The 19,347-nt window shown below is 41.2% G+C and overlaps 1 protein-coding gene across 2 annotated transcripts in view; it reads right to left on the reverse strand.

Annotated features, from left to right (window-relative positions):
* prex2 (phosphatidylinositol-3,4,5-trisphosphate-dependent Rac exchange factor 2) overlaps positions 1-10,995 on the reverse strand; it is a 94,575-nt gene extending 83,580 nt beyond the window's left edge. For both annotated transcript variants that reach the window (XM_005722586.2, XM_013915662.1), the window contains exon 1: positions 10,554-10,995. In XM_005722586.2, coding sequence (XP_005722643.1) covers positions 10,554-10,691 — 138 coding nt within the window. In that variant the 5' untranslated portion in view covers positions 10,692-10,995. The remainder of the gene's footprint in view (positions 1-10,553) is intronic.
* Positions 10,996-19,347: the final 8,352 nt, after the last annotated feature.

Consider the following 19,347-nt stretch of genomic DNA (forward strand, 5'->3'; position numbering starts at 1 on the left):
AAAAAAAAAAAAGAGTGCTTAAAAATAACCAAAAAAAGAGCGAGACAATGCAAACAAGCTGCTCTGATTAGAAAAGCTGAAAAAGCTATGTAGCTGCTTCGATGGTGCAAAAATGACTTTGAATTGAGTACAAAGCTAGCCTCAAACATCTGTTAATCCATTCAAGTTTGAGCCATTTAAAGAGTGGGCAGGAACACAGGGTGTGTTTGATGTATCAAATGGAAAACAACCATTTTAAGTCCTTGAGGATCAATTGGTGCAACTGTAGAACACAAAGCTCTTCCTAAAATTAAAGTGGTGACGCAGCTTTAATAAACAGAGTAAAAATATTATGTGAAGTAACACATCTGTCAGCACAACTTGTGCTCTTAACAGCATTACGCTGCTTTTGCTGTAATGTGGGATCTGTTGCTCACTACTGAAAAAGGTCCAATGGAAGTTCATTGGCAGTGTTTCTTCTGCAGCGCTCCAGAAGAACAAATAGGCCTTTCTATGAGCCTATTAGAGAAACTGGCCCTTTGTCCATGGACAATTGGCTGATCTGCTTTGTTGTGGTGACTGATAAACAAACGTACACATAAACATCCTGTGTGCACCCCCCCCCCCAAAAAAATACAAAAACGAAAGACAAAACAAAAAACAATTCAATTGATTTCAGTCTGCAATTTATTGACATCTAGTGGTGAGCTGTGTGCACCCCCCCCCCAAAAAAATAAATAAATTATAGGCACATCTCTATGCACTTGTTATCATTCCATCACAATCTGTGATCTAGGGTGTCTCATCAGCAAATAACAAAGATGAGACAAAAGCCATTCAAAGCTGGAGACAGACACATAAGCATGAAAAAGTCCACTAGAGTGAATCACTAGACTGTGACGCTTTGCTCATTAACATAACTGTGTTTTAGAATACAGTGTGTGTGCTTGTGTATATATATTGGATATATATTTCTGTCTACCACCACAGTAGTCTAAAAAGTAAAGCAGAGTAATAAAGGACAGCCGGTAACAATGGTGTGAGCTGTTCAGCACCCCTAGGTAAGCTTTGAAAGAACCTGAGTGTGTGAAGGTGCTGCAGTGGTGAGAAGTGAAGGGCAAAGATAGAAGGAAAGGCAGGAAGAGGCATTGAAAAAAAAGAAGGAGAGAGCCTCTTTGACCTCTTTAACATATCTCTGTAGGGAGGATATGAGTATATGTTGCCTTTGCCATTTTTCCCGTGCAGAAGACCTGCTTTTGAATTAAAACAGTATTAAGGGCTAAATTCATAGTAAATCACCTACACACATGTCTATGACGCACACAAACACACGTATCCACACACCCCAAATTCCTGGCAAGCAAAAACTGAATTTCCTTCAAATACTGACTAGAGACAAACAGTCTCTGGTGCAGAGATCACACTGGGAGACATCTGAAAAGAGAGAAAAGGCTCTTTGTAGCAATTCCCGCAATAAGCCAGGTCCCTTCCTGGCTTCAACAGGTTCTGATGACACCTCCTAGAGGCATCCTGTGCTTCCCATCTCATTAGTCCTCTTTCCCAAGCTGACTTTTTCTCCTCCACTGGGAATGTATACAGGAAACACACGCTATAAATACAACAGGGAACGTTAATAATTCCAACTTGGAAGCAGCTATTAAAGCTCATCTTTACAACTCAATAAAAGCCTCTGGTTTTAATTTACAGCGGAGTACACAGTGAGAATTCATTTTACATGATCTTCTGGTAAACAAAAGTCCTTTTATCTGTATAATATGTGTTATTTTGGGAAGCTGTGTGTATAAGAACTGAGAAACAATTAAAATACTGTAAAATTTGACATTCTCACAACAGCATATAAAATACAGTGGTGTGAAATATTTGCTCCCTTTCTGATTTCTTTTTTTTTTGCATTATTGTCACATATAAATGTTTCACATCATCAAGCAAGTTTTAATATGAGCCAAAGACAGACCGAATAAATACAAAAATGCAGTTTTTAAATGATTATTTCAGTTTTTATGGGCAAAAAAAGTTGTCTAAACCCACCTGGCCCTATAGGAAAAAGTAATTAGCCTTATAGAAAAGTAAAAAAACACCACAATCTAACACAAAGAAATACCTGAGAAACAACATTGTTGACATCTATCAGTCTGGTAAGGGTTACGATGCAATTTCTAAGGCGTTGGCACTCCAGTGGACCAAGGTGAGAGGCATTATCCACAAATGCAGAAGACTTTGAACAGTGGCCAGCCTACCAAAATGACTCCAAAAGTACATTTGGTGACCTTTAATGGCCTCCTCATTCAGGAAGCCATAAAAGAACCCAGAACATGATCTGAAGAAATGCCGGCCTCACTTGTCTCAGATAAGGTCAGAGTTCATGATTCAACAATAAGAAAGAGACTGGGCAAAAATTGCGTCCATGGGAGAGGCCCTAGAAGAAAAAGAACTCAAAGGCTCATCTCACTTTTGCCAAAAAAGACATCTTGATGATTCCCAAGACCTTTTGAAGAGTTTTCTGTGGAGTAACGAGACAAGAGTTGAACTTTTTGGAACATTGGTTTTCTGATAATTTGGCATAAAACACAGCTTCACATAAAAAGAACATCATATCATCCGTCCAACATGGTGGAGGTAGTGTGATGGTCTGGGGCGGCTTTGCTGTGTTAGAGCCTGAATAACTCGCCATAACTGATGGAATCATGAAGTCTGCGCTCTATCAAAAAAATCCTGAAGGAGAATGTATGGCCATCAATTCATGCCCTGAAGCTCAAGCACAGTTTGGTTATGCAGCAGGACAGTGATACAAAACACACCAAAAAGTCCTCCTTTGCATGGCTCAAACAAGTAAAACGAAGGTTTTGGAGAGTCTTACTCAAAGTTCCGACTTAAATCTGATTGAGCTGGCATGACCTTAAAATAGGACATTCATGCTCAAAAACATCCAATGTAGCTGAATTATAACAATCATGCAAAAAAAAAAAAAAGAGTGGGGCAAAATTTCTCAAAAGCAATGTGAACGACTCTTCACCAATTATTGCAAATGCCTGACTGCCAAAGGTGGCATAACCAGTTATTAGGGTTAGGGAGCGTTCCTGAAAAAGCCCGGAACAAAGTTCTGGCTTGTGAAAGAAATATTAGACCAATAAGCAATGTGCTTTGAGGCATCTCTAAGAACTCCCAATTGTCTGTAAAAGTTAGAAAAATTCTCCACTTTGATGTTATTGCTGTCCTTTCACTGACCCTGGCACCAAGTACATTCATAAACAGCTGGAATGAAGCAATTTATCTAATGAATATGTCTGTGTCCAATGTCTCTGCCTGACTCGGCGAGCTGCTTTCACAATCGACACTGAAGCGAAATGAGCACATGAGCATAAAATGATCCTTGCGGTCATGTCCGCAGAGCTTAATACCTGACAAGTTGTGGGTCTGTTTAATTTCACCCATCGTTGTACTCCAAGTGGTTAGCAAGTTTAACATGTTAGGAAGATTGCGAAATTGGATATTAGGTGGGGAGACTTGCCTCCAGTAGATGAGAGTACGTTTCCAGAGAGCAGGGCTACAATCTCTATGTGCAGTCAAGCAAACCATCACCCACTGATTGCTGGCGATTCCCAGCAGAGGCACACACACAGCACACTGTATTGATCTCCGAGATGACTAAACAGAATTGTCAGCCTCCTAATCTGTGGCGCGCTCCCAAGCATGACTGTCTCACAGCCCGATTGTTCATTTGATTACCATTCAAACCTTCCAAACCATCTGCAGGAGGCCCCCCTGCCACCCATTTCAGCAGCACTGGCAGGAAAAATGAAACCTGCAGCGTCAGCCTCTCTCACACATGACAGAACTGGACATTTTGTCAAAGGAGAACTAAACAACTACCCTGCCAGTTTCTCCCCAACTCTCATTCTGCCCAACCACAACTGCTGAGTGTATTCCCACCCAAATAAATCTCCTTCCTGACAGGGTTCAGCTCATCATTGCTGCTTTTTGGACTGTTAATGACCAGATCAGAAAGCACCACACTGAAGGAACTCCATTATTTATTATTATTGTTCATAATATGGTGAAAGTTTTCTTGCCAACAGACAGTACAGATACCAAGACTCTAGCCTTGACTACAAAAGGACAGTGTAAAATTAACATGTCTAATATTGGGGCTAATTCATCCTTCATACAAAGTCCAGCAATTTTATATCTTCAAAAAAAAAAAAAAAGAAAGCCACAGAAAGGATGTCTGCAAACAGAACTTATTTAGAAACAGAGAGACACTTGTCTTACAGCAAATCTTATTCAACTGCTTAATTAAATAATTGACGCTAAAGTGGAAATTCCCGTCACGTCTGGCTAACTCTGGTTGTGTACAGAGTCAGAGCCCTGAAGTGCAGGACGGACAGAGACATGAATGACATGGAAAGTGTGAGTTTGAACCACAGAGGAAATATGGAAGCTTGTCTAGACATAGTCAGCAAACACTCCATCAAAAAAGAAAAAGACAAAATCGGATTGGAGAGTGTAGCAGCAAAGAGCCATAGCGTTTGTGAGATAATTGAAGACATGAAAACACATGGCTGGCAATTACTTCTTTTTTTTTTAATGGCAATCGTTTAATCCGGCTAATGAGCAACATATGAATATTTTGTTTAGTTTAGAAACATGCGTTCATTTTTTCCAGGGGTGTTATCCAAAAGGATGGTAATGCTACGGGCAAGTTCACAGCACTGTGTCTACCTGCCCTTTTGTATTTGTCGCATGCAGGCACCATGTGACAACGCAGCTGGCACAGGTCAAATCACATCCTTCCTTCTCCTCTGCCCCCCCCCGCCGCAGCCTTCTGAGCTAAGCCTACTCTATGGATTCAGCACAAAGGTTTATGCAGCCCTGACGCCTATGCGGTTAAGCCTCCTGGTTGCTAAGTGGCCGCGTGTACAGTAGCACAACACTGCTTTCCATGGCCAGTGAAGGCATTGGTGGGGGGATTGTATGTGTGTTTAAGCAGGAAACATGCAGCACAATGTAAAGATGGGAAGGTCCAAGAAGGAAGGAAATCCTGCTTGAAAAATGACCTGAGACAAAAAGCAAAAAGTGCTTTCTGCTGTGTTAAAATCTGCTAGTGGGACTTTACACCAGGTCCTTTTGGAGAACCACAGAAACGTTTTCATTTTTGGATCTGCACTAAAAAAAAATCATAATATTTAGGGTCTTTTTGCAGCAGAAGAGAAACTCTGAGTGCCCTTTCCAAACTTTGGTAAGTATATATTGATTGGTCAAACAGAAAAAAAAAATCCAATAAAACAACTGTAAAGGATTAGCTTTTATGGTTAGCCTTTAAAAACGGACCAAGATACACAAGAATGAGCTGAGACTGGAACCCAGGCTTTATGAAGTGCATATTTCCCCTCAGCTTCCAACTACGCATTACAAAGCAAAGTAGAAGAGAACAAGAAGACACTGAAACAGGATTACAAGACAATATAAGTCCACAGCAAGCAGTGACATTGCATTCAATTGGGCAGCCATTGCGTCACTTTCGCATTTCCTATTAGCAGTGCAAATTTAACACAGAAAAAAAGGCTTGGGCATATGTGATTCCCCCCATGTAACTCTCAAAACTGTTTGGTGGACTGATGACAGAGAGAAGGGAAGATCACAACTGCAAAGAGACTTATCGAACGATTTGCTAAATCTAGGATGGAAAGGTGAATGCATGAAATGCTTGCCAAAGACACTGATGCTACTCAACACAGCACTGCTCAGTAAAGAGAAGGACAAACCTTCCTTAGTGTTTTAATTGATCTAGGACTCGAGGCTCTTGTCTCTCCAAGCTAATCTTGGCTGGCTAAAAGGCAGATTTAGATTTAAGATATGCTGCTTAACATAATATATTTTAATGAATATATTGTTTATACCATATATTGTAAAAACAAAATTACAAAAGGCACAAAAAGTGCCAGCTTGGAGTAGTTTACAGCCAATCAGAGAGAGAATCACTTAAATTCAGGAAGAGAACCTATGAAATAGTTCAGTAATGTAAGAGGTACATCCTTGCAAACACAGCATAAAATGTAGGCCGCTTGTGTAGTGCCAGCAGCGTTGCAATTAAAATGCAAGTGAGCCGCTCCATCAGTTTGGGGGCCTCACAAGGGGGACACAAGAGAGAAGCTGCCTGTATTCTTGGAGAGGACAGCCTGACCAAATCCAATTAAAAAGAGTCAAGGAGAACCACGTCTCACCTCTCCCTCGCTTCACTTCTGTCTTCTAGTTAGTCTCTCACCAGCATACGCGTGTGTGTCTGCAAACCTGGATCATAGCTAAATGAAGAAAGTCTGAAGTTTAAAATTCTGCTCGGTGGCGAGGAAACGTGGCTCTAGCCAAACAGTGATCCATAAGTGGGAAAAAAATACACTTCTTTAAAGGCTATCCACGGGTGGAACATGTGCAGCCACCACCTGCTCTGGGAGCAACGTTGAAAAAAAGGAATAACAGGGGTTTGTGACATATGAAAGGGCAGAGTGTATAAGAGGCAGGTGTGGAAGCCATAACATTATGAGGCTATCATCCGCTCTGGAGAAGAAAAAAAAGGAAGTAATTAAGGAATAAAGAGGGGAGCAGTCGGGGGAGATACAGCAGACTGCCTCTCTGTGGAATCGCTTATCACACACTGCAGCCTATTATAGAGACAAACTGATGTAAGCAACAGTAAATGGCTATTGGTAGGCTCTCTGCGTGAAAAACCCAGCCCCAGTCTCATAACTATACAATCCCAGTCTACCAGCATCATGCTGAAAATGCCCCGTCTTGTGTTACATTTCATACACAACTTTGCTTTTGCACTCTTTGATCCAGCGTCTCCAGCAAGACAACAGCTTTTAACATTTCTGGCTTCTGATCCCTACCACATGCAGTAATTCGCTTTTTAATGTCAATAAAACGTTCATCCCTAGTATGTATTCAATAAATAATACATCTCACTTCATCTATTATTTAACAACAAATACATAAATAAATAAAAGGAACTGCTTAATTTACCTGCAGACTTCCATTAGAGCAAAATATACATGGCATTTTAATTCTTAAACATGGCGGCACTGAACTCTCAAACGCACACGTATACACGCACAAGATTGCGCTTTCACTGTTTACAAGTTTGCTTTCTCATCTGATCAGGATGCACTGATCAGATCAACAGAATCTTCTCTTCCTGTTTCCATCATGCACAAGAGAGAGCTGAATTCTCAAATGACATCCACGGATTATCAGACAGGAAAGGGATGGGAACAGGAGGCTGTGACCTTCGGGGGTCATCTGCTGAGAGGCGACGAACCGCCTCCTCATTCGGCCGGTTATATGTTGCAGGAAAAAAGAAAGGGGAAAAAATTTCTGGCCCAGCGGCACATGCCAGAGCAACTATCCCAGCCATGTTAATAAATCCAAACCCAGAGGGACCGCAGTGGAGCCTTCAAATACAAATACACAGACAGAGTTTACTTGAATACCTGGGTTTTCTAGGAGCTAACAGCATTTTCCATTAGGCTTCATTTTCTAACTTCCTGCAGGCGTATTCACATGGAAGACACAAGTGATTTAAAGTGCGGACCAACAACTGCTGCACCTCCAGTCCAGAGAGCACAAGAATAACCTGTATGTTGCCTGTGCACGCGCATGCAATGAGGTTTTTCTTGAATTTCTTCCCTTGCTGATCAACAGTATCTAAGATAAAGGCAAAGGTATGAATTCTACAGCATTGCAAGGTCTAAAAACCACATCTATTCAATTTCAAGTTAGTCAAAGGATTAAAAATGTTTTAAACATTACACTCATATTACTCAGGCCTTTGTTGGGTAAGGAAGGCAGCAGCTAAGGGACCACTTAATGCACTGCAAAGCTCTTTGGAATATATTAAGTTAACTTGTGATCTCCCTCCAGAATTGGGACATGAAAGGTTTCCCCTATTGTAGCTTCTTGCATGCTTTTTCTCTTAAGTGCTTATCATGCAAGCAAATGGCTTTCAGTGTCTCTCCATCAATGGCAAACATTGGCAGTATTTTGTTTGACAGTGTGGCTAAAAAACTGCAGACAAGCAAGGACCTCATTAGAGTCGATGTTTACATTATGCCTTGATTTGTTCCTCCCATTGAGGCTTTTCTAAGAATGACTATCATTTTATTGGCTCGTAGCTGTCCAAGATAAACACCACTGTCCACCACCACCCACTATCTCTTGCTATAATCGTTCATTATATAAGATAGGAAAGACATATTACGGACAGCTTCCCCGAAGCCTTCCTCTCACTGTCGGAATGCTGGGGACGTTTAGTACATTAGGAGGAAAAGGTGGTGTTTTAATTCAGGACAATGCCCAATTTAAACTTTCCCAGTAGCTTTAAGATAGAATCTACATATTTTCCCACAAGACGTCGGGTAGATCCACACAATAGGCGCATACTATCCTGGGACAAACTGCTCTAATCATCCTTGTTCTCCATGCTGTTTTCCACTACCTTAAAAGTGAAGTATGTGTGAGGTGCATTGTGTTTAGGTCCCACAGATCGGCAGCAACAATCTTTGCTCTTCAGTTCAACTTTGCCTACCGACCGGAGCCTCATTGTTCTCCAGCATTTCCTAACCTCAGAGGAATTCCTCCTCCAGGAAATATGCTTTACAAGAGAAGGCACCAAGCCCAGTTACTCACAGAGACCACCCCCCTCTACCCTTCGCCCTCCTGCCAACATCTGCCCTGTGATCCGCTGTACCCTTTTCCCTCTCAACCCTTTAGCGATATCGTGCGTAAACATCTTCAAGGCCTCCGATGCCGCACAAACTGGGCACCTCCAACCTGACCTCGAGACATTTAGACTCTTGGCAGTGGAGTAAGAAAAAGACAAGTATGTGTTTGTGTGATCGGATGAAAGTCTTCAATGTGACCCTTTCTCCACAGGAGGGCTGTCTTTGATCATCCTGAGCGTTTCTGACAATGCCCTCCAGGATCTCCCAGAAGATAAAACCGTTGATAAGAGCGGATCTTTGTCTTCTTCTTATTCTCCTCCTATCTTTTTAATCATTATCACTCCACTAAACCAACTTAACTCACTATTAAGACTCCAGTCTGATGCTTCCAGCATGGCATTCCCAGCCAGAACAGAAAGCCCTTGTAGGGATCAGTCACCTCTGAAATCAATCCCAGTTCCAGCACTACAGGGGAGATAAAGAAGGGGGAGGCTACATTCCCCAACCCCCCATCTCCAGGACTGAGGACACATTCCCCTCATGTAATCACCTCCTCAATTTCTCCACTGATGTGCCACTTCTAAGAAAGGCTCCATCTCCTCTCTGGCTCCTCTGTCCTCCATTGGAAACATCTGGGCGGTGGCGGCGGTGGCGATGGAGGGGTCGGGATGTACACATTCATACATGTGGTCTGGGAAACTGCAGACCACAAAGTGCCCCCTCAACCTTTCTTCACAGCAAATTTCCCACCAAGCTGGGAATGCAAAAATATGGTGAAAGGCAAAAGGGCACAGGGCATCGCTTTAAAGTGTTCACCGCCAGGATTAACGTCCTACACGGCCACTTGGGCACATTAAAACACTCGATAAGCAGCAGTGCACAATGACGACTTTTCACAGCTTTTTGGTTTCAGCAAAATCGCCACATCCTCCTGTCTTTGAAGTCAGGCGTCACTTCATGTAATGCCATTAAGTTGACAGCCATGACTCTGCCGTGCAGAAACCAAAAGTGTTATGCTTTAGTGCAAACCTGGAGTTGTGCTGCCAGCTGAGTGCTAACTCCAGCGGTTTGCATTTGAGTCCACCTGTGCTGTCTTTGGCAGAACTCACTCCTGCTGGATTTAATAAGAAGCTGGCAAAGCCGGTGACTAAAATGCCCTCCTCTGTACTTCTTATGAAGTGTGTGGCAAATTGGGTAATTACTGGACTGAACAGATGCTGTAGAGGGCACAAAATAAAAAAAAATAAAGAAAATACACACTGAGTAGAGATACAGATGCCATTTAAACAAGTTTCCTAAATGAATTGCACTTCAGTGACTCTGAAGATGGCAAATAAGCTTGAAGGTAAAGCTGTACACAACATAGAATGATGTACCTAAAAGTCCTGGAAACATTTATTTCTTTGTCTTGGTTGACCTGCCATTTATCCTAATGGTTTATGAGGGCCAGACTAACCACTGTGAGCTTAGAGGAGCCCATGAGCAGACTCCGAAAAGGATTAAACATCACAGTGGCTGTGCAGGAACTAAAGCTGTGCCATGCCTCTTTGTGACTGCTCTTCCAATTTCACACTTGCATTTTCAAAGGTAAATGTCTCCATCAGTAGGATGGCGTCACACAGTATTACAGACAACTTTATGGCTCATGTTATGCTCACAGCGCAGCAGCATGCAGGGTTTGTACAGGAGAACGCGCAACACTTCTTGCCCTGCAGGCTGATGCACCGTGCATACTAAACAGGCTGGCTGGTTTGTGTTTATTGCGAGGCTTGTTTTGTTTTTCCCCGTTAAAGTATGCACTCTGAGGGTTCTCTGTTTAAAACCGTTCTCATCACTCACCGAGAGAAACTCGAGCGTCCCGACATAGTCCCGCTCAGTCTTTAAAAGTTCGTTTAGGACGCACACTCGCAACCGCAGCTGTTTCTCCAGGTCCTTCCCGCTTTCAGCTCTGTGCTCACTTCTGCCTTCCTCAGTCATTGTGAGTATATATGAAGTTATTTCCTTCAGGAGTTCACAGCTTCACATCACACGGCGAGTTTTAATGGCAGAAGTGTAAAGTTTGCAGCATGGTCAAAAACAAAAAAAGTCAAGGAGCAACCGGTGCCTGTGCTCTTAAATCCACAAAATGTAGGGAAAAGAGCGAAACGCAGTGTAAGAAGAAAAAAGAAGTTAAAATAAAAACTTTTAATAAAATAAAAGGTTTCTGAAAAGCAGCTTCCAACAAATTGTGTGACTGACCGTTGTACAACAACTGGACACCACTTAGTGCACCGAGTCCATGTGACTCCTTAAATCTTCATCCTAATCCAGCCTCCCAGCAGCTTTTTACACGGAGGACCAGTGTAAAGGCACCAGCAACACTGGTCCTCTTGGTGCTGGTTTCAAAATAAAACCACGGGCGTTGAGAGGCAGCTAAACGCCAGATCAGATAAAAATGACCTCACGGTCATGAAGATGCTCCAAAGTTGATCTAACTGCCAGCCAGAACTGCGGAAAGGATACTCACTGTACACCCCGGTGCTTGGTGTGACTCTTTCCGTGCTTTTAATTTGAAGGAACGCTTAGTATTTTGAAGCCATCTCCAGGTAACTTGACAATCCTTGAAGCATATAATCAAATACACTTCAGATATATGAGATCATGAATCTAAGCTACTAAAGTGCAATCTACGAGAAATCTGCATAATAGTGTATTTATATAAAAGGTGAAGGAACACACTTTTATTCCAGTGAAATTTACTGAGTGAAAAATAGTTTGAAACCCCTCTGCAACTTCATGCACCCCCTCTGATACTGCTGCAAATCAGTGGTCACTTCAGAATGTAACCATGCAATATATAATCATATATTATTATTTAAATTACTTTCATTTTTCTACTTGTGATACAGCTCAGTAGTTGTTTAATGGCATAATGAATTTCAGTCGTAACCCTTTGACTTGTATCATTAAGTTTTAAATGAGCTCATCACTACTATCTGTGAGCTAATAGAAAACGTATTGCACAGCCTGCGTACACCATCGGTTCTTTAAATCAGTGTTAGCTTTTGGTGACAGAAAGGACAGAGCTGTAAAGAGCAGCTACATGGGACACGATAGCCCTGCACACGCCATGTGTTTTAATGCATTTGCACATTTATTATTCTTTAAGCTTTCTGTTTGAGCACATTCAGTTTAAGATAAATGGTTTACACCCAGTCTGAAATATCCCTCAGCTCTTAACCTCTTTACACAGACTTGTCTAATTCTTGCCAGCTGACATGTAGGGCAACCAGCGGGCTCTGATATGTGCCTGTGTCCGGTCAGTTTCTCAGTGATGCTCCAGCTGTGACTGAGAATCTTGAGCTTTGTTTCATATTCTTTTAAACATTATTGCGTGCACGAATATGGCTCTGATATGGATTAAAAGATAAAAGGTGTCTTTTACTTTGAGGGTTTATGAGTGAGCTGTACAAGTGAAGAAGATATTTAGAATTTATCTGCCAAAATATAAAAAAACAACAGTATTGAATAACAACTCATGATTTAACAGGACAACAGACTACCGGACGAACCAATCAAAAGCCAGAGACCTCAGGGTTACTGGCCAAAGTCAGTCACCTGATCTCAGGGCGACTGAGCAGCATTACACTGAAGAGCAGACTAAAAGTGGCTATAGTGAAGGCCTCGGAGTCTCTGTGGATGTTTGTGACAGAGAATGAAATATGATGCGTAGATTCACACCTGAAATTTGGGCACACTAAGATACAAAACTGCAGGCAATGATAAAATATTAAGAAGGTGTGGAAACAAACAAAAAACAACACCAATAATAACAACAATAAAAAAAGATGTGAGTCTACAGAGAAAGACACGCTTCCCCTTTGCTTTCATTCTCACGGGGCTTTCTTGAGCGCAAATTGAAAGAAACACTTAGTTTCAGTGAAAGTGAGGCACAGGTGGCAAGAGAGGCTGACAGGAAATGTATTATCGTCTGTCTCTGGAATTCTCAAGGAGACAGTCCACAAACACTTAAATTACAGGCGTCCCAAACACCACACGAAGCTCTTCTCTCCAAAACATCGTTTCATCTGGAGCACAATCAATAATTGCGGTTGTAGTCAGGTTGTTACGCCTTGCGAACCATTCAACTCCCTAAATACATGTGCATGTGCATGTGCACACAATACATGTTTTATATGGGCAAAAGCAAACTAGAATGTTATCCAAGAAACAACAGCATCAAGTGCTCCTGTCAGATGTTTGTTAATATTTGAATGAAGAATTTCCTCTTGATTAAAGCTCATCTGGTTACATTACACTCAAGTTAAAAACATGGACCTAGAAAGATGCATAATCATATTTAATTAATCAGACTCTTTATAATTAGGTCAGAACTTCCTCCTACAGGCAGGTAAGATGTGTCACCCCCCCCCACCTCCCTGTTCGCTGCTAACACTAAATTCACTGAAAAAAGGCCTCTTGAGAAGCTGGTTAAGTGTCTTTATATTAAATTAGACACAGTCAGAGTCATTTTGTGCCTGGGCAAATATGAACGCGATCAACACTAAACCCAGCTTCTCTGCACCAGCTTCAAGGTCTTTTGAGAGGATTTTAGAGGAGCCATTTGCAACCTACAATAATGATTTAGGGATTAACATCTCAACAAGTAAGGATTCACTTAGCTCCCCTCTGTGGTCTATTTATAACCTTTCTTCTATATCTTTTTTTTTTCATGCATCTGCAAACCTAACCTGAAGAGTAGTCTGGAAAGTTTAGTGGCACACAATCACTGCAAGAGAAAAGGAATTTAACTGATGAAAATTCCCTTAATTTGTCAGGGCCAGAGGGAGTCTTCCTTTATCGAGCTGTTTTACGTCTCAATTACGGGTTAGTGTTAGTTTTGTGAGGTGAGTCGAGGACATGAAGCTTAAATCTTGGTATTTACTCTCCTCTGGTGCTCAAATGCGGTACTGCATGCATTCAGTGTGTTTCCAGATAAAGAAAGGATATCCTGCACTGTTTTCTTGTTGCCACCAGAGAGCAGTGTTGTGTTGTGTTTTGTTTTTTAAATGAATAATGATCCTGATAATAATCTAAAGACTTTTACCATTACACAGATTTAGATCATGGCTCATAATAAGGGGTGTATTTATTAGCAAAGTCCTTGAAATTCAGAGCGGGCATTGGTGCCAGACTGACACTGAATGTACTCGGTTCAGTTCTTAGTCTGAAAAAAGCCAAAAACCACTAGTAACAGACCAACTTAATTATGGTTTTATATGGGCCCTTTCAGCATAGGTACATTTCCAGACCATCTGATTTTATTACCCATGGCTTTAGCCTGTGGAATTACCTTCTATTATTTCTTATCCAGAGCTGCCGGTGCCTTGCTGAGTGCTGCCAGGAAGTGTTCTGTTCTTTCTATTGGAAAAGGAGGGTCAGACTGATACGAGGGCTGCTTTTGCTCTGAATATTTTCATCTAACACTGAGCACGAGTGTTGATAATACTGTTAATTGACTGATATTAACCTTTATTTCTACCCATTTCCTTCTAGTTCCCTTTCGTGGCAGCCAAAACTAACGCTTACATGTCCTCTGCAGAGGTGTCACTTTCCCTTTCTGCTCATATGATGGAAAACACAAAGAGACAGAGAAGATAATTAAAGTCAAGGCTGGCTGAATTTTGAAATCAGATTTTAAAACACTGGTTTGAGACCGGGCTGTAGGTGTGTGCGCATCTAGATGCAGCATTTTCTAATCAAATAAAATCTTTTTTTCTGGGAGAATTTTAATGCACTTATGCAGCCATGTGAAAAAGGACACATCCACAGGACTCTCTGCAGTCCTGTTTGAAAAGCTTTGCAGCTATATGGTCCAGATAAAAAGAAAGCACACCCTATTTCATTTTAGAAAATCATCTGGTCCTTACCAAAAACAACCTCAGATGAATCTCAGTGCGTTCATATTATTTCTGTATCACAAACCTAAGCCAAAAGCAGAAACAGTGCACTTCATGATTTAATAACTTGTAGTACCACTTCTTGCAGCAATAGCTTGAAGTAACTGTTTTCTGGATGACTTTCGGGCTCTCACATCGTTATGGAGGAATTTGTCTTTACAGCACTGCTTCAGTTCATTGAGGTTTACATGCATTTGTTTATGCGTAGGTCTGTTGCTGTCCTTCCACAGGATATCAGTCGGGTTAAGGTCTGGACTTTGACTGCGTCATTCCAACAACTTGATTCTTCTGTTGTCGATTTGCTGCTGTGCTTTGGATCATCGTTCTGCCGTATGACCCAATTTCAAGCATAATTTAGCTGTCAGACAGATGGCTTGACATTTGAATCATGAAAGTGGCACACAGAGGAGTTTGTGTGCGACTCAGTGACTCCATAGTGCCCAGGTCCTGTGGCTGTAAAACGAACCCAAATCATCACCCCTCCACCACCCTGCTTGATATGAATTGTTTTTGCTGATGTGCTGTGTTTGGTTTCTGCCAAATGTGGTGCTGTGCATTAACCATTTTCACTTTGGTCTCGTCTGTTGAGAGGACATTCTTCTTGTGGTCTTGTGGTCTCATCAGATCCCACTTTGCAAACCTAAGCTGTGCTGTCATGTTCTTTTTAGAGAAAGGAGACTTTCTCCTGGAAAACCTTCCAAACAAGCCACGCTTGTTCCCTCTGTACTGTGGCGAACTTTAACATTTAACATGCTAACTATGGCCCGTTCAATCCGACATGTAGCTCTTCAGGGTTTTTTGTTTCTTTGTTTGTTTGTTTTTAACAATTTTTCGAGCATTATACAGTCTGACCTCGGGGTGAATTTGCTGTGACATCCACTCCTGAGAAGACACCTGAATGCTGCTGAATCCAAACTGCCAAAACCTCTGCATTAACTGGTGACCAGTTAATCAAGTGCATTAGATTAGCAGCACCTGGATTCTACTCAGCCTCTTAATTTCTCTGAAAGCAGCAAAGCTTAGTGGAAAAAGTCCTGTGAAAACTTTCTGTTAAACTGTAAGATTAACAGTTTAGAAAAGGAAAACTAAACATTTACAAAGAGAAATAAAAGAATGTGTAAGCTACATGTTTGAGAATATAAATTCATGTCACAAAATACTCAAATTCCAGTTGTAGTGAGTCACAATCGCTGCATTACAATTGATTTCCACAAACTTTTAATGCAAGAAAAGGTAAAGATAAGTATAATAAAGTCTTGGCGTGTTGTTAACACAAGCCTACTTGTCTGTTAAAGTTCTTCAGTTCATGTTTCACCCAGCAAGGTGGCTGAACTGAAAAAAGTCATATTTTCTGAGCGTTATCACCAAAGTCCCCGTAGCTATTAATAAAAATCCAGTAATATGTAGTAATAAGATGCCGGGATAAAAAATGGTCAGTTTCCATCAGACATATAGAGCAGTATGTTTCATAGAATAACAAAGGAAGTAGCAGGATCTAAGATTTAGATTACAATCAAACGCCATGAAGGAATACCTTCTCACTCTATAAATTCTGTTGTTCCTTATATAAAGTGTTAAATCACCGAGAATAGTTTCTGAGCTTCCATTCATAAATTGGATTATTTCTGTATTTGTCTAGAATCTGGTGTGAAACACAGTTTAAGGTTTTTCGCTGACTCTGAATTACACCTTTAATATTAAGCAAGTTCAATCCCCAAGTGTTTGTAATAAATGTAAGTCACTGTCTGATGTCTGATGTGTGTGTGTGTGTGTGTATGTTCGTGTGTTTGAATCACATTTCCCAAGACACCATCAATCTGCCTTTCCCCACATTATTTATAAAGAAGGCAGACCTAAATAAATCTGAACACAAACTTTTGAGGAATCTCATGTTGCTTGCCAGCACGAAACAGTGCAGGAAAGCCGAAAAACAAAACAAAACAAAATGGAGAAACAAGATACGCTGAGCAAAAAACACAGAAAGGTAATTCGTAACGCTCTTGACAGCCTTTCCATTTCCATGCTGTGTAATGTAAGCAGACTTGACGGCTGTACCAACAAGCAGCACTCTGCAGAAATCCTCTTCCACTTTATTGACTCATCTCATATTCTCTAACCACTACACTCTTCTGCCAAGGTCTCCTGTAACGCACACTGATTTCTATTACTGTGAGCGAGTCTTTGTGCTTTGTAATCAAACAGATGGAGATCTGTGAGCTGCAGATGTCTGAGCAAAGATTAGTGCACGCTTCATCAATGCATTTCTCTCATCATGATGGATGATGTTCTTGCTTTTTGATCTGTAGAATGGGATCATTAATTAAAAGCAAGTCGTCATCACTGAGATGATGTTTTTGTGGTAAATTCTTCTTTCATTATGTAAGTGACAAATTTTTCTGGCTGTTAAATGCCCCACTTTGTGCTGCCTCTCAGTGTCTGCATCATCTTCAACCCCTGCTAACCTCTCTCTTTCATTTCTCCCTTTGGGGTCAAATGGTCAGAGATGTGCACTCACAGCTCTGCTCGGGGTCAGCTACCACCTTTCAGATCCCGCAGAGGCCCCGTGGTTTCACCAGACCCCCACTCAGCGCCACCAACCCGGCAGACTGCACGCCTATCAAAGGGTTCTTTCACGGCCCTCAGCACAGTTTCGGGACTCAGAGATGAAAATGGAGATTTACTGGCCCTGGATGCCATGCTAAGATTGTACAGCTGTAGACTTATGGCTCTGAAAAAGGAGCTTGAGCCTCCACCTTCAGTCAGACCACAGTGTAAAGGACTGCTACACACCCAGGTCTGTGTTCCTGAGTATTAAAAATAACACCAAATTGAGTGTTGGCAGTGCCCTCTGTACCAAACATGTCACGCTTAAATGACCAGCCAGTGTAACTGCCTTTACACACCAGTGTTTTCACTGTGCCTACAAATCCCTGAACATGATATACGTGGAAGGCAAAGCAAGCGTTTTATGAATAATACTCCTGTGTGCAGCTGTCATGGTGCTCAGGCACTTTCATGGATTTTATGTTATTTCTTTAAGAAAATGAAAATTTAAAAAGTAGCCCTGTCAGACAAACATCTTGCAAGGAAATTTTCCAGTAAAGAGCAGGATCTTTACACGGCATGGATATTCTGACCAAGTGCTCCTCACATGGAGTAAAGGCAAAAACCTCAGCTGTTAAAAAGAAGGTCAATCTCCATCTTGATTGAAAATATGTTGCAGCTGCAGAGCAACGTGTCATTTTCTGTTTTTTACTTCTGAAACATGTTGTTAGTACAAAATCATAGAATAGAATAGAATAGAATAGAATAGAATAGAATAGAATAGAATAGAATAGAATAGGCAAAAGTCAACAAAGTCCTACATGGTAGAGGTTTCAAAATAGATGTGCACGAGTCTGTGGATAAAAACAGGCACTATCTCAATAATAGCTAAAGTCAACACCTTTATAATGAGTATCCTAGGACTGATTTTTGAGTGATCGTGGCAGGATACAAAGTTAACAGCTTTGTGCAATTGTCTTGAGGCACCCCTATTTTTTCTCTCTCCAAGCATCCAGGCTCTTTGTAATGTTTTAAAGTGACCTTGAGCAGCAGTTCGTTGGGGTTTCTGAAAGTCTTTTTTTGTTACTCATTTTTCAGTCCAGTCCTTGTACCTGATCATTTTCAGAGGAAAGCTTTTTCTTCACTTTAGTGCTAACCTCTGAATCATTCAAGCATAAAAAGGCACCTAACTCAAGGGATAAACCAGTGTTGTGTCTACACATAGGACACAACTTAGCAAAGAACCTATTTTAAATGACATCATTCGGCACTCTGTTACCTCTCCAAAAACACATAATTTGTTCCCATTTTTTAGTTGAATCACTGAGAAGTTTAACACAGTTTGACAGACATAAAATGCTATTTATATGCCAACAAGGTGACTCTCAAAGCGCTATTAGCTTAAAAAATCAGCATATCCCAGCATGGTGTGCAGTGTCTCCTTAAAAATTTGAGGAAACTGGACAAAAGAAAAATTGGCAGAACTAAAATCCATCTATTCACGGTGGCTCAAGACGTCTGCATAGTAATGTATATATTGATGTTATTATATAAATTTAGGCACAGCAAAGAGCCTTTAAAACAGTAATTATCAACCTAGAGTTTGTAACAAGCCAAATCTGAGCTCTTGACTCCTGAAAATACCTTTATCTGAATGGTACAACTAAAACGATCCCATTTTAAGGTCTTAGTTTTCATGTTATTCATTTATATCTTCACTGCCTAAAGTGAGTGCACACTTTATTCCTCTGTGTGTGTGTGTGTGTGTGTGTGTGTGTGTGTGTGTGTGTGTGTGTAGCCAAATCTGTGAGGTGGGGGGGGGGGGGTGAAAAAGAGAAGGGTGTGTTATGGAGACTGTTGTAGAGTAATTGGTGTAGAACAGGTGGCGCGCTGTTGACACTGGAAAAAAAGTATGTGAAAAATGTGCTGCTGCCATGCAATCACAAAAGGAAAAGGCTGGCGGTTGACTTAGACATTTAATCACCGTGCTGGGTGATAGGTAGTGGATCAAAGGGAGGCACGAAAAAAGCCTAGAACAAGGAGAGTCATCAGAGGAATTCCTCCATGGTGGAGTCAGGCCAAGGCACTGACAGAAATGCTAGCTGGTTATTATGACACTGGCCTCAGAGTACAGAGATGTAAGTAAACAG

Source organism: Pundamilia nyererei, unplaced genomic scaffold (genome assembly GCF_000239375.1).
Source record: "Pundamilia nyererei isolate P.nyererei 1_Seehausen unplaced genomic scaffold, PunNye1.0 scaffold00007, whole genome shotgun sequence".
NCBI lineage: Eukaryota > Metazoa > Chordata > Actinopteri > Cichliformes > Cichlidae > Pundamilia > Pundamilia nyererei.